The 15,583-nt window shown below is 36.0% G+C and overlaps 2 protein-coding genes across 7 annotated transcripts; one reads left to right on the top strand and one right to left on the bottom strand.

The window, feature by feature from the left end:
• Window positions 1-250: 250 nt before the first annotated feature.
• On the top strand, window positions 251-1,267 carry Arf4 (ADP-ribosylation factor 2). Its single transcript, XM_001352293.4, has 4 exons — window positions 251-431; window positions 569-831; window positions 903-1,028; window positions 1,088-1,267. Exons 1-4 carry the CDS (start codon window positions 365-367, stop codon window positions 1,172-1,174), a joined length of 543 nt encoding a protein of 180 aa, XP_001352329.1. The 5' UTR covers window positions 251-364; the 3' UTR covers window positions 1,175-1,267.
• Window positions 1,268-2,408: 1,141 nt separating this feature from the next.
• Window positions 2,409-15,206, bottom strand: Mitf (transcription factor Mitf). 6 transcript variants are annotated; one of them, XM_015188718.2, is made up of 9 exons: window positions 9,715-10,342; window positions 9,276-9,609; window positions 9,100-9,219; window positions 8,602-9,030; window positions 5,015-5,035; window positions 4,566-4,725; window positions 4,257-4,498; window positions 4,011-4,181; window positions 2,409-2,537 (listed from the first exon to the last, which is right to left on the bottom strand). In XM_015188718.2, the coding sequence occupies exons 1-9, from the start codon at window positions 10,281-10,283 to the stop codon at window positions 2,475-2,477; spliced, it is 2,109 nt and encodes a 702-aa protein (XP_015044204.1). In that variant the 5' UTR covers window positions 10,284-10,342; the 3' UTR covers window positions 2,409-2,474. The 6 variants fall into 6 exon arrangements, 5 of the variants coding, with proteins under 5 accessions (XP_015044204.1, XP_015044203.1, XP_002135701.2 ...); XM_015188717.2 differs by lacking the exons at window positions 2,409-2,537; window positions 9,715-10,342 and adding exons at window positions 2,880-3,947; window positions 14,744-15,183; XM_002135665.3 differs by lacking the exon at window positions 2,409-2,537 and adding an exon at window positions 2,880-3,947 and having other exon boundaries at window positions 9,715-10,313.
• Between the last annotated feature and the right edge of the window lie 377 nt (window positions 15,207-15,583).

Below are 15,583 nucleotides of genomic sequence, written 5' to 3'. Positions count from 1 at the left end.
AAACGTGTAACCAAATTATGCATAGCAAATCTTGACCCGATCAGATCTCTCCTTCGGGTACCTCCAAAAAAAAAAACTACATAGGTGTTTGGGATGAAAAATAGATGTTGGCCGATGCGCAGACCTAAGCGATAAAATCCCCCGGGATGGGCTCAGTGTGCAGAGCCTATTATTTTTTTTGTAATATTTGGTGGCATAGAAAATACCGACTAAATTCTAGTATTTTTAGTGTAGTACTATTTTTTATTTTGACAGTTCACTGCCTCACTACATAAATTGCTTACACGTCAATTGAAATAGAAAAAAAAGAAACACATTTTACTTAGTACAAAATTTATCGCTGCTTAAGCAATAAAAAAATAATATGGGGTTGACTATATCTAGCCTCTTGACACGTCTTTTTGGCAAAAAGCAAATGCGTATTCTAATGGGTATGTTTAAAAAGTTGTGAATTGTTCTAGGTGGTGGCTATACTACAAATAGTCGTGATAGTTATGAAAATTATCTATACTCTTTTTTTTATGATTTTTGTTTAATTATGCGCATTAAACGCTATTTTCGAACGCAGTTGGCTTAGATGCAGCTGGAAAGACGACCATTCTTTACAAACTTAAGCTGGGAGAAATTGTGACAACCATTCCTACAATCGGTTTCAATGTAGAAACCGTGGAATATAAAAACATATGTTTTACCGTTTGGGATGTCGGTGGTCAAGATAAAATTCGACCATTGTGGCGCCACTACTTTCAAAATACGCAAGGTTTAATTTTTGTTGTGGATTCCAACGACCGTGATCGTATCAATGAGGCCGAAAAGGAACTTCAGAATATGGTATTTTCCTTTCCTAGTCAAATTTTCAATAGCTAACGAATGCACTAACAAAATTTATATTTCCATTCTAGCTCCAAGAAGATGAACTTAAAGATGCTGTGCTGTTAGTTTTTGCTAATAAACAAGATCTACCGAATGCAATGACTGCCGCCGAGCTCACAGACAAGTTGCGACTGAACCAATTAAGAAACCGTCATGTACATATTTTTTATGTTTAGCATGCGAATAGTATTAATACCCCTTTTCCCATTTCTAGTGGTTTATTCAAGCAACTTGTGCCACACAAGGGCATGGGCTATATGAAGGACTTGATTGGCTTTCGGCTGAATTGGCGAAAAAATGAATCGTTTGAAGAACCTAAAGTGTAACATTGGAATTCGATTTGTCCTACGCTGAAAATAATTGATTAGATCCTTAATAAATATGTATATGTATATAAAATCGGTTTTAAATTCTAGAATAAGATAGTATAAGATCATATTAAAGGGGGCTAATTTTCATTCGATTTTCGAATTTGTCTTAACTGAAACCTACATAAATTTAAATATTTTAATTTCTCAAGTTTTACCTGTTTGGTTGTTAGTTTAATAGTACAATATTTTCTTCTATCTCGGTATGTTTTGGCGCATTAGAAAGAGTGTGTGACTAAAATTTCATTTGATACTTATGTCTGATAATGATCGGCTCTAATTCAGATCCTGCAGTCTGGAATATATGGTAAATCTCTATGATTATGAGTTTTTGATTTTGTCGTATCTTTAAAATCGTGTATGCTACAGATTTTCGTCAGTTGAAACAAACTTGATTCAGTGTGATATCACAGGAGTCTGAATACAAAATATAGTTTTTCTAGGTCTTATAATCTCTGAGCACTAGGCGTCAATCAACACGGACACGGCCGACAAGGCTATATCGCTCGGCTAGGCTATTGATGCTGATCAAGAATATACGTGTATTTTATGATGCCGGAAACGCTTCTTTCTGGGTTTTACACTATACACTTTCACCAAAAGTCTAATATACCCCTATACTCTTCGAGTACCGGTAATAATGGTAATATAAAATGATAAATTCGTTTAAAATGACTTTAAAACTACTTTGATCAACAACAAAACTTTAACTGAGTTTTAAAATGAGCTTTGAGCAAATACATATGCTCCTACACCAAAGTGCAACTTTAGCAACGCATTGAAAGCTCTAAGATATTGTACGATAAAATAAAAATACAATTTATGCTATGAAAATATCTTTAATCGTTCAGAAGTGAATATTTTTCATGCTGAAATGCCCGATAGCTTCATTTTTGCGTCTGTGAGAAAAATATAATTTTGCTTAGTTTTCTTATATAGGAAAACTTTTGTAACACTACAGCCTCCCAGAATTTCCTGTTTTGGTTGTTTGTAAATGTTCCCAGTCAATTAGGGTTCAAAATAATAAAAATACAATTTCTTTCATTACAGTAGTTTCAGGCGACCCCGCGTCCTTTTGAATGATAATTTGTGCGATTTTACGGACACGCAAATTCTCCACAACTTGATTTGGGGTTGGATCTTGGGCGATTTGAACTCTATACTCTATTCCTTTTCCAGGATTTTGTTGTGATATGACCAGTGGTCAGTGAGGGCCAAAGTCACATCTTATGGTTATACTGATAGCCGAAATATTTTTTTATAAGCCTGTTTGCTGGAACGGGTGGAGAAGCACTGCTGGAATGTATTCAAGAAAAGACAATTTAATTTTAATTTAATTTATCAATTATATAAATCAACAAGTGTAACAATTAAACAAGAAAAATACAGCATCAAATACTAAATATAACAAATTTGTTGTACATATCTTGTACTCAGTATTATTATAAAATATATAATAATTATTCGTATAACAATAACACAAGGACTTTCATTCACTCTTCTGCTACTCATCAAACAGTTTTCATTTAAACATTAAAAAACAATTTCTTCTGAAAATCTTAGATACGTAATAATTGCATACATATCCTACATAGTAATCTATTACAAAATTAGAATTGCTTACAAAATTGGAATGTATTATGGGAAAATAAAGCATATATATTTATATACTCGTTTTCTACTAAGATCTATGTGAATGTGGAAGAAGGATTTTGACAGTGTTCTACGGATTGGTAATCATTAGTAATTCCAGTAATCGTTAAATACATAACACACATATGGCTTAAAGACTTAAATCAGTCCACAGGAAGTTAAATGTATTATAACATATTTGGACATTTTGACATATGAATAAAATTATTAGTAAATACTAATTAAGTTTTTGTGCGAAAAGACAAAAAATTGACGTCAAAATTTCACTATAATTCATTGAGCAAGCCTTTTTCTAATTTTCTTTTTATCCAAACTTTTCTATGGATTTCCAATACTGTAGATAATTAATATGACATGTGTATATAACAAATTTATATAGTGTGATTGCGATGATTTCAGCCACGCCTACTGCATAATACTAATTTGTAGACTTTGGACTACTGATGTATTGCAAAAGTTGATGATTCAAAGGTCAATATCCAAAGTATCAGAAGTAAGAATCATAGGTTCACTTTGACTTTCGTCTACTAAGGAAGTAAGCGAATCGTTTATCATCGCAGCAGACAAGCCAACAGAATGATGTTGATCATCGTCCAATGGACCATGTGAACGTTGGGATGATGAAAACAGTGGATCGTGATCACCATTGCAATGTCCAAGCCTACCAAACACTGTGTTTTGAACAGAATCAGATTCCATGTTGCTTTGCTGACTATTTATATGACAATTATTTGTGTGGCCTTCAGGTGTCTGCAACTGGCGATGAATACAGCATGAATTGCTGCAAGCGATATTGCAGCAGTTGGTAAGATCATCTGAAATGTTGACGCTGGGCGTTTCGTTAAACAGTCCAGAATTTGCATTCGAGCTGCTCTTTGGTCCATAGCTGGTACAATTCAGCTGATTAGCAGTAGGCGAATGTGAAGCAGATAGCATGTGACTATGAGACGACAACATCGGATCGCCGCCTTGAACCGGGTGTTTGCAGTCTTCCATGAGCTCATCGATCTGATTCATACCCATGCTGGCTTCGCTGGTATTTATTTCTGGTATCTTTATAGAACAAATTTTAACTTAATTTTGCTGGAAAAATTTACTTAGTGTGTAGAAACTTACTTTTCTTTCAACAACTATTAATTCGTCCAAAAGTGAACGACGACTTTGAGAAACAGGTGGAGTAGGGCTTGAACTTTTGAGATATAAGTTTGCTGGGGTGGGTGCCGATACTGATGTTACGTGGTAGTCCGATAAAGTAATATCTTGTGACTTGGCCTGCATTTCCAGCTCCTAAAAAAAATATAAATTATATCTATTAATGACCGCGAACATATTTTTTTGGAAGATATAATTTTAATACTTTACCCTAATGCGAGACATAAGCTTGCGGTTCTGTATTTCCATCTGACGCTGCCGGCACTCATTTTGTCTCAGACGAGTAACCTCATGTTTTAGGCATTTGATATAATCCACAGATGATTTTAATATTGTTCCTTTGTTAGGTCGAATATCACGGACGACTTCGTAAAAAGCTTCACTACCTTTTGGCAAAAGGGTACCCAGTTCTTTGATCCTGTCATTAATATTAAAGCGTCGTCTGCGCTCAACTGAAAATCAGAGGATATAAGTAAGTAATCACCACTCGGAAAAAAACTACACATGTAGTGCGATTACTCATATTGTGGTTATCCTTTTTTTGTCGATCTTTTGCCATAGCATTTATTTCAGCATCAGTCAAGCTATGTGGTTCCTGTTTAATATAAAGCTCGGAGTTGAAATTTTTATCAAAATTAAACGAGTCGTTTTGTAGTATATCATCAAAGAGATCTTCCGCCTGCAAATCAAAAATCGTTTAACATTTCAAATCTTAATTTGTAGCACCGTCCTAGTCGTCCTTGCAAAAATGTTGTCACAAATGTCAAGACTACCCGTTACTCAGTTTTCGCTATACATATTTCCATCTTATGATTTATGTAACTCAATGGTATAATACATTTCTAAACTCCGTCTATCCCTTTCACCTAATGACCAATATTCTGTCTGGTTTCAAACCGCAGCGTTACATAACACCCTCTCTCTTTCCACCAATGCCGTTAATACTACAATATTTAGTTTCTACTTACATCGCTGTCAAATGATGGTATCTGCAAAAAAAAGTAGTATTAAATGTTTTTTTTTACCTTAAATAAGAAATAAGTTGACTACAAATTATTTAAAATTAACCTTGCGATGTTTTTTAGTTGGAAAATCTTTGGAAAACAATATTTCTCGAAAACATAAGGAGCTGAAACGTTGTGAGTTTTATACCCGGTATTGTCAATATATGATTTATGTAACATATACAATATATTGTTACGTTTCTATGGTTCGTATTTTTGATTGAGAAATAGAGACAGAGAGCTCTTTTCTATTATTTAGAGAGGCTTTATTTCCGAGAGAATATAAGTTCCATTCCGAATGACAGCTCGATAGTCGGCCTACTGGACTACAATAATTTATTGTATAATACTGATCAAGAATATATATACTTTATACGGCCGAAAACGTTTCCTTCTGTTACACACATCCACATCTACTCTACTCTACCAAAAATATAATACATTTTTAAGCTTTTCGAGTACCGGGTATAAAAATAAAAAATCGCGACGGTTATAATGGCGTTATATGTCGCTCAATCTTTTGATCCCTTTTTTCGTTCATGAACAACATACCACTACTCCCTTCTATCTGTACGAGACCAAAAACAGTAAAGAAAAACAATAAGAAGTTTGTAATTGTATACGAACAGTCGCTGCACATTAAGTCGGTTATTCCGCATCTATTGATTTCAATAGTTGACTATTTGGCCTTTTTTTCTGGCATCAAACCGACTTTTCTGTTAGATAGTTTGTAACTGTTTAGCCGTTAATCCATAGGTTTTTAAAGGCGCAGAGTCGCGCTTTAAAGCTTAAAGAAAATTAATTTTTTTTTTAGTTTTTCATTAAAACAATTTTGTGTACCAAATCTTTAGAAAACTTTAGAGTCAGCCTTAGGCAGTTAAACTAATTTGACACCTGATATTGATTTAGAAATGTGGTTTGTTGTTAAATCAAACAGCAACACAAGCAAAAATTCAGATACCTTACTTGTATAACGAAGTCGTCATGAGAACTTTTCTCTGTAGACATTTGAACAAACTTAACAATATGTTGTTTTTGGTGTTATTGCATATCAAAGTAAGATTTAGAAAAATGGTCAGTTCAATGCCCAAGTCTCCGAAATATCGTACGCATATATATATATCAATCATATTCGAGAAAGCTTCAGCGCATGCGAAGCTTCACCAATTCTTTTTTTTAATTATTTGTGAACAGTACAGTTTCGTACACATTTTTTGTAAAATGTTCGATACACGGGCCTACGCTCCTAAAAAAATAAGATTTATCAAGAATCGTAGAATATGTAGAATCGTAGACTCACAGTTTGTTCTAGACTGCAGAATCCGAACCAGATCGTATAATTATTAAAGCCACAATGATGAAAACTATTTCGTTATTTCTCGCTCCGTCTCTCTCTAGCACACACGTTTCATGGTCGGCTTTCCCTATCGCAAAAAGTGAGCGCCTAGATCTCAGAGACTATAAGAGCTAGAGCAGGCAAATTTGGTATCCACACTCCTGTGATATCGAACCTGTATTTCAAAATTTCGCCCCCCCACTTTCCGCCCCCGCAAAGGACGAAAATCGTTGGCATCCGCAAATCGCAAAGATTTTTAGAGCTAGAGCAACCAAAATTTGTATTCATACTCCTGTTAGATCTTACTGTATTTCAAAATTTCACCCCACCCCTACAAAGGACGAAAATCTGTGGCATCCCAATGTTGAAGATACAACAAAACTAAAACTGCACAATCATAAGGATTGACCACATCTACCAGCTTGCCGAATCTGGATCAGATCGGATAATTTTTATAGCCAAAAGTAAAAAATCAATTTGCAGTGGCTACGCAGCGCCCGACGACATGTTCAAACACGTTTTTTTTTGTCTCTCCCGCATGCACTCTTTGGCGCTCAGCGTAGCCATACTGACTATGTATCGGGTATACATGTAGAGTTGCGGTCGCAGCAGCAACTCACAACGTTCCCCCTCGTTAAAGCCAGATTTCCTTTTAAAATTGAAATCTAATATTAGCGGAATCTGATATTTAAAATATTTATATATTTTTCTAAAAAAATGTAGTTTCTGAAACTAAAACTAAAAAAAAAAACACAAGCTATTTTATCATTTTACCACAAAAACAACTATTTTTTATCTCAAAAGTTGACAACACTGTTTGCTGCCCAAATGTTGAGGCAAAAAAAAATAATGCATTCGAATGGAACTCAACTCATTCAAATCGTGCTAATTCATTTGAATATTGTTGGATGGGTTATACGTCATCGCACTCATTTGCTCGAAATATATCGGCGTAGCATGGAATGCCGTTTTTTGCTATTCATGCAGTCCTCCAATCTACATATACATGTACATAGACCCTTTAAATAGATCTATCGAAGAAAAAAGAACTGGATACTCTCGAAAACTTTCATATAATTCGTAATCAGCGACCCCAAAAATTCCCGGGAAATAAGTTTACAATCATATCCGATGAATTTTCAAATAATTCTACACCATATTTCGACCATATTTTTTTTCGGTTTTTAAAAGCTAATATAAACACATTTTCATATAATTAAGTCCCGATATTAATTTAGCATATAATTTCATGAGCTTTAATCTGAAATTCATATGTTGTGGGAAAAGTTCACTTTTTCGGTATTTTTTTGTTTTTGTGCAGTCAATTTTCACTTTAATATTTTCTCCTCTAAGAAAGATGATTCTTAATAAAAGTTGTTCCTCAAAGTCTCTCTAAAAAGCCTATTACCAAAGACTATACAATACCAAAATGTTGCATGAGCGACCAAAAAGCTGTTCTATGGCGGGTCCTAACATTAGCACCCAAAAGACACGACGGAGCGCGCGGGGTTTCAATTCCCTTTTCGCCTGTACTTCGTCTTTACCGCGACCGCGCTGCCCATCGGTTTCGTCTGTTCGGCAATTCTGAACTCTCGAGCCTCAGCACCGTCGAAGCGGTGGTCGCGGATCGCCGATGTCTTTGGAGCGGCACAGTGGGACCTTTGGCCGTCTCAGCTTGCTAAATTAGTTAGTGAATATGAGTTCAATTAATATTTGCATACTGAAAAATGTTAAACTTTGAGTGCTTATATCTCCTAAACTAAAACTATCTTGAAAATTCGATTGGAAAATTCTCTATTAGATGCCTACATTAAATTTATCTAAAGCACTCATACAATTTTTTTACTACTACTTTTTACTACAGTCCCCACTGTGCCGCGCCAAAGACATCAGCGACCACGCTGCCCTACGGTTTCGGCACGCAGACGATTCATATTTTGTTTTTGTATTCTTTCTCTCGAGACACACCGACTCGACGCTGACCGAGGCATTGACGATGCCGAGTAGCATTTCGGAGGCGAAGGTAGCGTAAAAGAGAATTGAAGTAATAGCCCCGCGCGCCCGTACCATGAAGTGTCAAACGAAAATCGAAAAAGAATTTGTTCCTCATGCAACATCTTGGTATTGTATTGTCTTTGCTATTACTAAGCTGTTTGTTTTTTTTCCATTTTTTTTTTAATGGGTTACAAAAAATTAAAATACTATTTTTACTCACCTCTGAAGCACTTGTAGCTACAGAGCTTAGACTTGGGGATATGGGTGCTGAAATGGAGTGCAATGAACTCGTTGTACTGGATGTGGGCATCGTATTAATTATTCCAGATGCAGTACGTGTAGTAATAGAAGAATTTAAACTTGAATTCCTCTTAACATATCCTTGTGTTTTATTTACAATTTCTGTGGATTCTTCTGAACTTTGAGGGTTAATACTTCTCGATGAAACATGGTCGTTGCAGTTTCCAGTTCTTAAAAAACTTGCTCCAAAAGGAGATATTTGCATGGATTCATCAGAATGCATTGTTCGTTTGCCACTGGAAGTAATTTCACATCTATAACTATTTGACCGCTCGATTGGAGGGCAACTGTTGACCAAAGAAGAATTGTGTAGATTTCCAGTGGATACTGAGGTATTTGCGGCTTTCGTCTATAAGTTCATGAAAAAATATGTACCATTTATTTCAGAATCTTTTCCAAGTGTCCAAAAAATACTTACATCGGTGTTATGACAACCCCAAACAGATGGCTTGAACGACTCACTGAGAAATTGTCTCACTTGATTTTTTTGCTTCTGTATAACGTGATACCGAGTCGGATTCTCAAGCACTGTGCTGACCTGTAAAATGCCTTGCTTAAAACGTTTTTCGACACAAAGCGTTAGCTGTGAATTACCTGAAGCACTTGAGGTGGTACATCCACACCAATACTTTGTAGGGGAACTTTCAACTTAACTGGACTTGACGAAGGTAAACGATCCCTTTGTACAAATTGAGAGATCTGTTCCAGGCTAGATGACCCGCTCCCACAAGCGCTGGTACTGTTGCTGTTTATGAATTCCGACTCAGTCGACCCCTGACCCATGCCAAACAAAAGCTGCATTTTTGGATCTGGTGATATCAGTTGCTGCACCATCATTTGTTGCTGCTGTTCCTGCTGCTGTTGCTCACGTTGCAATTGAAGTTTTAGCTGCGTCCGCGATGTAGGAGTTGCAGTTTTAAACGTTGGTCTATAAGTAGAAAATGTACGATGCATAAAAATTCTGCCAAACTGTACTAAAGACTTTAATTTATATTGAATATGATAATTCTTTCATAATGGACTAAATACATACCCACCCGAGAGAGGCGGTAGACCCACTATGCGCGGTTCTGTAGTTTCGGTGCTAATATCGCCCAAATCTACGATGCTTGGATCCATTTCAAGAATCATTTCTAAATCTTTATCTATACCGACAGTTACTCTTATATTTGTAGTCGCCGTGGACTTAGTTTGACCATCCCTTCGTGACGATGCTGATAAAGGCACCACACTGTCAATGTCTTCAAGTTCCATTAACATCGAAGGTTCCACGCCGACTTCAATTGGAAACGAACTAGAGTCCATGCTGTGATTAGCTATAGAAACTTCTTTTTCAATAGCCTCTGTCGATGACATCTGCAACGTTTGCACTCTTCTTACAAACTCTTGAAACTCCTGAAGACGAATGTCTGATTTGAGCAGTGACAACTTTTCCTTTTCCATGTCTTCAACTGTTAGACTATTTATACTTTTTTCAACTGATGCAACTGTGTCAGGCTTTAAATAATTTTCGTTTATCGAACAAATGGGCACTGTTTTTGTTTCCTCGAGTTTGTTTCGGCTTTGAATTTTTTTCTTATTCCAGTAAGAAAACATGTTCATTTTATTTGTATATCATAAAAGAACACGCAGAACTATTCACAAGCTATATAAATTCTGGTCCTCGTATTCACTAAGTATTACAAAGACCTTGATCTTGTGTCTCTTCGAATAAGTAAATGAGGAATGAGAGCATGAGAACGTACGCATGCTTTTCCATTTATGTGTATGGCGGAAATAGTGTAAGGTTGCAAAAAATAAATATAAGTCATTTGCTATTCTTTTTATAATTTAATCATACACCATTCAGATTTGTAAGCCACTAAAAAATATTCCGGAAGCAAAAATTACAGCTACATATATTTTCCAAAGCAGTAAAATAGAACATAGAACAAAATAAAATGGTTTTTGTGCGATAAACGAATGAATTTGGCCACCTTACAAATTTTTGCATCATGGGTGTGTATATAAATATACACAAGTATGTATAGCTGCGCAATAGAATTATATGCGCAAACAGGGTGCGTTTAAGAATGCTGAATGGCGATCATCAAATCTGGTATATAAATGTACTTCTATACAAATGTATCTATATATAGTTAGTACGTATATAATATTATAATGCCCCAAAAATTCTGTATGTATAGAAATTATTTATTTATTATTATATCCTTAAACGTTTAAAAGAAATATACCAAATTAAATCTAAGAGGTTTGAATGGTGCTTAGAGTACTAGTAACTAGACCTTCGACTCTGAATATAAATTTTATACTTGTGGCATATAGTGGCGGACTGTGAAATGTGGCCACTCATGTTATTGAACTTAAAACCGATGGCGCGTATTCAAAATCTTAACAGTCAGTCGGGAAATACTTGTATTGTACATATCATTCATTAGCTGTTAATTAACATCTCTTTTTCATATAAAAAAGCAAGAGTTAAAACAACAAAAATATAAAAATGTAAAAAAAAAAATACTGAAGCCGATAGGGTAGAATCAAAGACTATACAATACCAAGATGTTGCAGGAGGAACAAATTCTTTTTCAATTTTCGTTTGACACTTCATGGTACGGGCGCGCGGGGCTATTACTTCAATTCTCTTTTACGATACCTTCGCCTCCGAAATGCTCGGCTTCGTCAATGCCTCGGTCAGCGTCGAGTCGGTGCGTCTCGAGAGAAAGAATACAAAACCAAAATATGAATCGTCTGCGTGCCGAAACCGTAGGGCAGCGTGGTCGCTGATGTCTTTGGCGCGGCACAGTGGGGACTCAGCCGAAATAGTAAAAAAATTGTATGAGTGCTTTAGATAAATTCTAATAGAGAATTTTCCAATCGAATTTTCCCACTGTGCCGCTCCAAAGACATCGGCGATCCGCGACCACCGCTTCGACGGTGCTGAGGCTCGAGAGTCCAGAATTGCCGAACAGACGAAACCGATGGGCAGCGGGGTCGCGGTAGAGACGAAGTACAGGCGAAAAGGGAATTGAAACCCCGCGCGCTCCCGCGTGCCTTTTGGGTTCTAATGTTAGGACCCGCCATAGAACAGCTTTTTGGTCGCTCATGCAACATCTTGGTATTGTATAGTCTTTGGTAGAATACAATAAAAATACATTTCCATATAGTTCTGTCCCTATATTATTTTCAAAATGTATTCAAAGATAACTAATTCAACCAACTAACGTATCATTTCATTAACCGTGAAAACATATTAAATTCAGCAAAAGTTCATTTTTCTACCCGATAAAAGAGTGTAGGGATACTATATTAGATTTGTGAGGAAAACGGATGTGTGTAACACCCAGAAGGAAGCATTTCCGACCCTAGCATCAATAGCCGCGTTGATAGAGCCATTTCTGCCTGTCCGTCCGTCCGACTGTCCGTCCGTCCGTATTGTTTCAGATGTTTCCAGGCCCCTGTTGTGAGTTTCAGCTTTAAATTTATATCCGATACACGTTGCGTAGTCACCGTGGATGCCCCACATTTTCGACAATTGTGGGAGCGAATGCTCTATTGCTTCTAATCTTTTTGATTGGGCTTAACAGTGATCTTTGACCTGATGCTTCACTTGCAATATCATCGGTTGCTGTTGGTCACCTTGATCCTTCATCTGCAACTTCAGCTTGCGTTGATTTTGCAACAGCCCTGTCTGTCTGTCCGTCTCTATTAGCGCTTATTTCTCAAAGACTATAAGAGCTAGAGCAAAGACATTTTGTATCGAGTCTTCTGTGATATGTCAGCGTTGCAAGTATATTTCAAAACTTCGCCACGCCGACTTCCGTCCCCACAGAGGGCGAAAATCTGTAGCATCCACAATTTTAACGATATGAGAAAACAGAAAACGCAGAATCGTAGAGGATGACTATATGTTCTAGAGTGCAAAACCAGAATCGTATAATTATTATTGCCAGAATGATGAAAACTATTTAATTTTCTCTCGCTGTGTCTGTCTCTAACAAACACGTTTCATGGTCGGCTTTGCCTATTGCAAAATGTGAGTTTCAAGATCTCAGAGACTTTAAAAGCTAGAGCAACCAAATTTGGTATCCACACTCCTGTGTTGTCGCACCTTGACAAGTTTGTTTCAAAATTTCGCAACACCCCCTTCCGCCCCCGCAAAGGACGAAAATCGGGGGCATCCACAAATCTCAGAGACTATTAAAGCTAGAGTAACCAAATTTGGTATCCACACTCTTGTTAGATCTCACTATAAAACGATTTTTTTCAAATTTCGCCCCACCCCCACAAAAGACGAAAATCTGTGGCATCCACAATATTCAAGATAGGAATCTATGAGATTGCTGAATCTGGATCAGATCGGATCATTTTTATAGCCAAAAGGAACAAACAAATTATTTGCAGTGGCTACGCAGCGCCCACCGACACGTTCAGACACGTTTTCTGTCTCTCCCGCACGCACACATTGTCGCTCAATGTAGCCATACTGACTAAGTATCGGGTATAAATGTAGAGTTTCGGTTGCCGCAGCAACTTACAACGTTACCCCAAGAAGAAAAAAAGTGAAAAAGCGAAGAAGTGAAGACGGATGAGTTGGTCCGATTTATTGCTTCTTATATTGGAATTAAAGTAATCCATCGATGTTGTCAAAATCAAACATCGATTGATACATCGGATTGATTCTACGATGCATCGATGTATGACCGATGTTTCAAAACTTTCCCATTTGATTATAAAACGAATATTCAACAAAGGAAAAATGAGCTTTCATAGCAGTCTTTTACATATCATAACATAAAAGAAATTATTATGTTTTCATAGCAGTCTTTTACATATCATTGTATAGATTTTGTATAAATTAGGATAGGTACTTTTCATACCGTCCCAAAAACACGAAGGATTGCTTTCAAATGAGGCAGGCATTGCTGTGTTTGCTGCTTACAGATTTGAAATTAAACGATCGATGTTTTGCAAAACATCGGTACAGGCAAAAACACCGGAAAACATCGGTAAACATCGGCAAAAAAACATCGATGCTCAATGCATCGATGTGTTTTTACATGACTAGTAAAGACTATACATTTCCAAGATGGCATGAAGGGCCAAACTGCTGTTTATGGCGGGGTTCTTTACGACGCCGCACAGACAAGGGAGCGGGTGGGCTTTCAATACTAGACTGCGCCTTACCAAAGACTGTGTATTTTTCGAAAGATTCTGGGACGAACGGAGTGGGCGGCGGAGCCGCGGCCAAGGGGAATGATAGCCTAAAAGATAATTTAAAACCTAAATTTTGGGTAAAATTTTCCAGAGAAACAGAATCAAAGCTGATCTCAAAAATATCTTGGTTTTCTGGTTGATGAGTCAATCGGACAAAAACTTAATAAATGTGCAAATACTCGTATGTATGTACGTATGTTTATATACATATGTACATATACATACATGCTTACAACTGGAAATATATATAACTATAATATATCATATATATATATATAATATAGATACGTATGTATATACATATGTACATAAGATACCGGCAATATCCTGGATTCCTTCTTGTCTTACATTTATTAGCAACTCGTGCTAGAAACATTATTGTGTATATATGTATGTACATATATAATGTAATAATAGATTGTTAATGTATATATGTATCTGCATTTTTGTATTTTTTTTTGTATATATGTACATATGTATGTATATTCATACATAATTAATTACCCAAATCTACGTAAGATATATCAATTTTTCATACGTACATACGCATACAGACGTGGGTCAAATACCTATGTATGTGCATGTAGATATACATATACATATGTACATATTTTTGTATAAATGTATGTCCGATAAGATAATAAAATAGCGCTAATCATACACCAAATATCGTGATGTATGTACATACGATAACGCATATGTGGTTATGGATGTACATACATTATATACACATACACATGTATATTTGATCATGGATACATGTGCATATGTATGAATAGTAATGAAAATACATATGTATAATTTTAGTTATTTCAGATAGCTCCCATTTTTCAATTCTTACAACTTACATTTCGTCAGATCGCAAAGACCGCGTTGATGATTTTAATTCATAAAATTCCACATTCTCAGAACTGCCTGCTACAGTAACATTTGGTAGTAGATCCATATTGTCGTTGTCGTTTAGCAAATTAAGACTTAAATCGTCGAACTCCATATCAAAGCCTAGATCAATTCCCGACTCAGTCATGTTGACGACAATAAATTAGTACGTAAGCACACGAATTATTTTGAAATCACAATTCTTTTTGGCATACGTACGCATACGTACGTAATTATATTGTAACTAGTAGAATTCGTTTTCACATATTCGGAAATCTACGCACAACACAACGCGTCATCACAACTACAGGCGGATCCCCACAAACGAATACATGCAACTTCCACAACCAACTGGAGCTTTCAATAGCGGTGAGCTGAACGAAAAAATAGGAGTAAGTGATCGCACCATCGTTTGGTTTAATTTTTATTTAAAATTTTATTGTGTCCGAAATAATTATGAAATCTATCCTTTCACTTATAAACATTAGTTATCTACTTAGTTTGGACGATGAAGTAACAAAAATTAAAAAAAAAAACCAAATCATGTACACTGTTTGATTGCCATTTGACAGAGTCGTACTTTGGCTTAAAAAAATTTAATATACATATAATAACATAGCAGAGAAAAAATATAAAAATAAAAATATAAATGCATGATATATCTATGAGTCTCGAAGCTGTAAATAGTTTTAATTGTTCATTGAATTTGGGAATGGAAATATCTAAACTTCGATTTTCGATAGATAAATAATCGACTCCGGTCTTCAATTCTTCTACGTGTCATTAATTTGTTATTATTTAATCTACAG

The sequence above is a fragment of the Drosophila pseudoobscura genome, chromosome 5 (genome assembly GCF_009870125.1).
Source record: "Drosophila pseudoobscura strain MV-25-SWS-2005 chromosome 5, UCI_Dpse_MV25, whole genome shotgun sequence".
Lineage (NCBI taxonomy): Eukaryota > Metazoa > Arthropoda > Insecta > Diptera > Drosophilidae > Drosophila > Drosophila pseudoobscura.
Note: the sequence above shows the minus strand (reverse complement) of the source record. Positions and strands in the feature narration are given on the sequence as shown.

Bases quoted from the DNA above. Each gene is read 5' to 3' on its own strand.
- Arf4 (XM_001352293.4), top strand. From the start codon at position 365: ATGGGGTTGACTATATCTAGCCTCTTGACACGTCTTTTTGGCAAAAAG. The intron at 432-568 runs GTATGTTTAAAA...TTTCGAACGCAG, and splicing joins GCAAATGCGTATTCTAATGG to TTGGCTTAGATGCAGCTGGA. The intron at 1,029-1,087 runs GTACATATTTTT...TCCCATTTCTAG, and splicing joins ACCAATTAAGAAACCGTCAT to TGGTTTATTCAAGCAACTTG.
- Mitf (XM_002135665.3), bottom strand. From the start codon at position 10,283: ATGAACATGTTTTCTTACTGGAATAAGAAAAAAATTCAAAGCCGAAAC. The intron at 9,220-9,275 runs GTAATTCACAGC...GGCATTTTACAG, and splicing joins TACCACCTCAAGTGCTTCAG to GTCAGCACAGTGCTTGAGAA. The intron at 9,031-9,099 runs GTAAGTATTTTT...ATGAACTTATAG, and splicing joins GGGGTTGTCATAACACCGAT to ACGAAAGCCGCAAATACCTC.